This window comes from Miscanthus floridulus, chromosome 5 (genome assembly GCF_019320115.1).
Source record: "Miscanthus floridulus cultivar M001 chromosome 5, ASM1932011v1, whole genome shotgun sequence".
NCBI lineage: Eukaryota > Viridiplantae > Streptophyta > Magnoliopsida > Poales > Poaceae > Miscanthus > Miscanthus floridulus.
This window is the reverse complement of record NC_089584.1, coordinates 35585343-35591342: the sequence shown is the minus strand read 5'-3', so window position 1 is coordinate 35591342 and position 6000 is coordinate 35585343. Positions and strand designations below refer to the sequence as shown.

The following is a 6000-nucleotide window of genomic DNA, read 5'->3' as shown; positions in this document are numbered from 1 at the left end:
TAAACATGAATACTTTTTTTTATTTATAATTGGTCAAACTTAAGATATTAAAACGTGATACTATGTTAGAATTGCATTCTTTTAGGAACGGAGACAGTACTCTTGGAGATGCTCTAAGCACAGTTGTTAAAAACATAATATGCTGTTTTTGTTTCTCGCATGGGACTTTGTTTCTTCGTCAGTGCCATCGTCAATGCAACTCTGTACTCTCTATTTTTGTTTTTTTGAGGCAAAACATTTCCTAGTCTTTGCTATTTTGGGCATAAAATGGAAAGATAGGGCAGGCCATTGGCCCTGTTCGCTTGTCTTATGAGCCTATTTCCGTGAATAAATAGTGTTTTTCTCTCATAACAAATCAGCGAACAAATCAGCGAAGAGTACTTTCAGTCATGACTTTTCAGCAAAGCGAACATGACCATAGTTTTTGGGCCTCCTTCCTTGTTGCACATGCCAACCCAAACAAGAAAATGGGCCGAGTCCTCAAGTTTCATGGCCTAAGGTGGTCATTCATCTTAGTGGCCCAAGGACATTAAGTTCCGTGGGCTGTACCTGCTCAACAAGGAAAAAATCCACATTACCTCCCTCAACTTTTACGAAAGTCTATTTTTTCTCCCTGAACTCTAAAACTGGGTAAACTCACTAGCTTGGTTCTAAGAGCATCTCCAACAGTACCACCTAAATCAGACTACCTGAATCAAATTGACCATTAGAAGCATCCGAGCATGAGGAAATATACGGAGCTAGGGTTCTATTACCAGGCCATTCAATACAGAAGGGGTAAACTCCTTTTCACACTTTGCACAGGCAAATTGACTCCAGAATGGAAAAATTATGGCGAAGCTCGGCTTTGACAACCTCATAAGTTGACTTTACGTTTGTACATTACTACATCTTCGTCAAAATAATTGTACAGCTATGATTCTTTCAACTACTTGCTTATCTCCCCTGCAAATAAGCCATGATATATAGCAATGCATGTATATAATTCAAACTAATTAACCAATGTTATCTCTAGTCTCTAGTCTCTAGTGGTAAAAGTAGTCACCACATTCACTTCAATAAGTTAGATGTATTTACCTTAAATGTTCACAAAGTCTAAGGCCCTACTCGGAACCTAAGATCCTCTTGTATGATGTATTCATGTACCTAATCGGACGTTTTGAGCTCTTTGCTACAAACAAATCTGTGAAAAGTTAAGTGCATATTTCCTTTGGTAATGTACACCTAACCTAAACGTCCTGTGACCCACAACTTTCTTCAGCTCGACACATGCTACATACGTCATGCTCAGCCGTTTCCATGTGCTCGATTGCTGAAGCTGGAGGAACAGACAGACACGCCACACATTAAGAATCAATTATCTTAACAAAAAACAAATGCTGAAGAACAATGACATCTGTCAACCAATCCTAAGCTTTCTGTATATTTGGCAAGACAAAAGACATGATAAACCATGAGATATAAGAAAAAGATCTAAGTTTCACAAAATTAATGTATGAAACATAAATTACATAAAAACGATGCTATTCACATCATTATCAGAAACAATTGGAAAATAATCAAGTTTTTACCTGCAGGCCGGTATGCCTCTGTTCTGGCTCAGAGAGGAATTAATACATCCAGGTTTTCTGTCATTTGCCACCCCTTTGGATATACAAGATGTTTATCTTCTAGACGAAGATTAACATTCATAATTTTTGAACAACCAGTTGGTATGCCCTCCATATGAGTTTCATCTTCTATAAGCTGTTCTATAAATGTTGTTGCCTGTATGTATCATAGTTTATTTCAATCAGATAGAGCACAGACATTACTAATGTGAATGAATGCAGGTATAAATGTAATTATAATTTAAGAATAAAATATATGGGGATGACATAGATAGAATGTTTTTTACTGTATTAAAAATCTCAGTAGCTATGTGCATGAAAAACATCCATAATTGCTTTGTGCAGGGTAAAATCTTCCACAATATACAGCAGAGAGGGACTACATGCTGAAGTAATAAAAATGCTTTGCATAGTTTCCCAGGATAATTAATTTTTAAATTGATTGGAGAGGTATAAAATATCTTTCAGTTCCATCTGCCTGTAACAGAACACAGTAACGCAATGCAGACATTGCGCCATGTTGATTCACTCTAAAAATTTGTCAGGTATAAGGTGCAGAGGAATCAAGTGGTCCAATCAATCTGTACAAATGAGATTAAACACTGAAGCTATTGACAAGTAAGAGGGCCCAGCAGTCTGAATATCACACTATTTAAATTAAGGGCTTCCTAACTGGATGCCCATAATAACCATCCTATGCATGGGTAGGCCAGGGGTTTGGGGGTTTCTTGACCATTGTGAGAAGGTCTTCTTAGCAAAATGACCGAGGGCTGTCTTACCCCTTGCAGGTTGAGGTGTTTTGTTTTTATTAAATGGCACTCTATGAACTGAATCAGTATACAGGTAATTGACATGGTCAGAGCAAGTTTAGTATAATTTATACAAAATTTAGAGGGATATGGCTGAGTACAGTAAATCTTATACAATCATGCACAACTATGGAGGCCGGGCAATTCTGACTTTCTGAGTTAGGGCCTGTTTGGTTCCTTAGACCGAATTTTAGTCACTGTCCCATCGGTTGTTTGGACACATGCATGGAGTATTAAATATATACTAAAAAAATAACTAATTACACAGATTACGACTAATTTACGAGACGAATTTTTTAAGCCTAATTAGTTCATGGTTTGACAATGTGGTGCTACAGTAAATATATGTTAATAACTGGTTAATTAGGCTTAATAAATTCGTCTCGTAAATTAGTCTCCGTCTATGTAATTAGTTTTGTAATTAACTCATGTTTAGTCCTCCTAATTAGCATCTGAACGTCCGATATGACATGGACTAAAATTTAGTCAGTGGAACCAAACACCCCCTTAGTAGTAAACTACAAATATCAGGGAGTGCAAAAATAGGAACAATCCAATCAGGGCCTTGCATTGTCTCCGAACGCGTATTCTAAGCAGGCAAAAACAAAATGCCGATCCCAATCTACTGCACTTGTCACCAAAGAATTGACCAGGCTATTTTATGAGCAACGTGTATATTCCTATCTCAGAAATGGAACTTTTAGACAGGGACATGAGCAGGAGCCTGACCTGCAACCCATCTCTGACCGTGTCCAGAAGCCGGATGTAATTCCACGCCTGATGAGCCCTCTTGTCGGCATCCCAGAGCATACTGCTATTGAAAGCAAAGCCCGAAGTATTCACATGAAACCTTCGTTGCCTCTTGTCCCTCTCGTTCGTGTGCCACCCTACTACCTGGCTGTTGTCACAAACTGGCCCTTCCAGAAGTGTCTTGCTCTTCCCCACGCCCAGCATTGCGACTGGCCAGGTGCCAAAACTCCTACGTAGCGTAGTAGATCACAATGGGTTTCAAATTCCAATACAGAATTAACTCAATCGACTCCAATTCCAAATACGCTCGCGAATGCGTGTACGTAAGAGCGAGGGGGAAACTTAAGAGAAGTGCGATGTGCTTTACCTTATGCCGCGAAGCTGATGGAAGAGGTCAAGGGAATACACGTTGTCCTCGTCGGCGAAGTAGACGAGGCCGTGGATGCGGTGGTGCTCGATGTGGTCGAGCGCCGCGTTCCTCTGGCTCGGCAGGCCGCGCTCCGCCGTATGCTCGGGCGCCCTCCGGCGAGCATCGGGCGCGTCGCCGCGGTCGGAGGAGGGGAGGTGGCGGTACATGAGGCCGCAGCCGCGGAGCAGGTCCGCGGTCTCGCGCGTGGCGGCGCCGCGGTCGACGACGAGCCAGAGCAGCGGCTGCGGGACGAGGCGAAGCGTGTGCGCGAGGCGGTGCAGGTAGTACGCCTGCAGCGGGCGCGCGCGGGTCGGCGTCACGACGATCAGGGTCGTCGGCGGCGTCGGCCGGACTAGGGCCTGGGTCGGCGCAGCGGGAGGAGGGTCCGGGACCGGGAGCGGGAGGTGGTGGAGGTGGAGGTGGAGGTGGTGGTGCGCGAAGGGGAAGAGGCCGCCGGCGAAGCCGAGGAGGAAGCAGAGGATGAAGCACGGCGACAAGAAGGGCCGCCGCGGCGAGAACGGCAGAGCCGCCGCCATGGTTTCGTGCTGCCGCGGCGTGCGTGTGCGGTGTCCCGTGTCCCTCCGGTGTGCCGCAGTGCTTGGGGGTGGGGACGCGGGGTTTCCTTCTGGGGAGTGGGGCAGAAGGCGCCATGGTTTTTGGCTTTTGGTGGGGAAAAGCCGGGGAGGAGGATGGAGCCATGAATTGAAGGGAGAGACGACAAAGGCTGCCGCGCAGAGCAGAGGTGGACGGACTTGGTCGCGGCGGGCGGTGGCGTGGAGCCGTGGCGTACTGACGTGGACTTGGGGTGGACGGGGTCCGCGGCGCGTGGGCATCCTCTGATCTTTGTTCATCGTACTCGGTCCAGTTGTAGCGGTAGGCGGGCTTGGTCAGGCCCAGGGCCTGCATACTTGCGCTTCCATATCGAAACGATGATCAGCCAAAAATAAGGTTTCTTCGCTGGATGCAACATCCCCATGTCCCCGTGTGGCGGCATCTATGCGAAACGACCGTGCTAGCGCTCAGACGTGTAGAAAGACATGTGCGTCTGAACGTCTGTGGCTGTACTTCATTTCTCCCGCACGCCTGCACTCCACCACCATGCCAGCATGCACCCGTCCGTGATAGCACACCCCCGCCGCGCCTGTGTTTCACGCGCCCACACGGGCCCACGCCCTCCGGACATCGCCCACGTTGCTAGACCGCGTGCGGGGACCGCTCGCATCCCCTCTGCCGTCTGCGCCCACTCGGTGGCGCCCTAACATCTGCAGCTGATGGATGCGGAAGGTGGGTCCCGTCGCAACATGTGCAACACTCGATCTACTTTTGAAATATTCAGATGCATTGTTTGAAATATACGTTTGAAGGCAGATGAAACACTTAAAACTTGCATTTAAAACACTTGTAAAAACACATAAAATCATTGCAAAACATACGTAACATCCAGATAGAACACTTGCAACATATGTGCGAAACCATATGCATTATCCAAATAACCACACTTGCAACATGGGTTTGAAAAAATGGATGAAACATTGAAAACAAAAGCTTGCAACATACATGTAGAATCATTGCAACCACTACAAGAAGTATGACCTTCTACGATGATTTTCTTGTAACGACAGCTAAATTTGTCGCTAAGTCATTTTGTTTTATGACGTTATTTGGTGGGAGTATGACTTTACGACAAAAATTATATGTCCGTCACTAAGATCTAGAAGCAATCATCGTAAACCAAAGGATTTTGATATTACGACAAGTTGCAATTTGTCATGACATGCTAATAGACAATCGTCGTAACTTATGATTTGAATTTTAACATGATAAGCTCAACTTCACATATAATATTTTGAATCACAATTTTCTTGAATTGTCCAAACAACATTGGATGGAGAAACGACTAAAATCAAATGTTCTATATCTCCATGAGATCAACAATATCTAGACTACTAAAGAAAACATCATCTATTTAGTCTCAAATGACTTTGAGGTGGAGTGATTAGGGGTGCTACACGTGAGGTTGCAAGTTGGAGGTTCAAATCCCATCAGCCATACGCGTGTATTTTTCGCGCGCAAAATAGGGCGACTTAATCACGGCTATGAGATTTCAATATTTTTTCTTTTCCATCCTTAATTTTTTTTCTGTTCTAAAAAGAGCCCATTAGGCCCAGCAGTCTCAATAAACGTTTAATTTTTTTATGTTCTAAAAAACAGCCCATTAGGCCTAGCAGTCTCACTGAACCCTAGCTCTCCGGATCCCAAAGTAAAAAATCATCCGCCGCTACTACGCTTGCATCTTCTCCCGCCGACGTCGGGAGCAAAAAATTCATCCGCCGCCACCAGCTTCTTCTCCCGCCGACGCCGAGTGCATAAAATTCATATGCCGACCACCATTCTTCTCCCGCCGATGCCATGCGCTCCCTCT

The 6000-nt window shown here is 45.0% G+C and overlaps 1 protein-coding gene across 4 annotated transcripts; it reads right to left on the bottom strand.

Annotated features, from left to right (window-relative positions):
* Positions 1-256: 256 nt before the first annotated feature.
* On the bottom strand, positions 257-4396 carry LOC136451943 (probable glucuronosyltransferase Os10g0205300). 4 transcript variants are annotated; one of them, XM_066452618.1, is made up of 4 exons: positions 3537-4396; positions 3149-3398; positions 1572-1767; positions 257-549 (listed from the first exon to the last, which is right to left on the bottom strand). In XM_066452618.1, the coding sequence occupies exons 1-3, from the start codon at positions 4112-4114 to the stop codon at positions 1600-1602; spliced, it is 996 nt and encodes a 331-aa protein (XP_066308715.1). In that variant the 5' UTR covers positions 4115-4396; the 3' UTR covers positions 257-549; positions 1572-1599. The 4 variants fall into 4 exon arrangements, with proteins under 4 accessions (XP_066308715.1, XP_066308716.1, XP_066308714.1 ...); XM_066452619.1 differs by lacking the exon at positions 257-549 and adding an exon at positions 569-1312; XM_066452617.1 differs by lacking the exon at positions 257-549 and adding an exon at positions 569-1318 and having other exon boundaries at positions 3537-4395.
* Positions 4397-6000: the final 1604 nt, after the last annotated feature.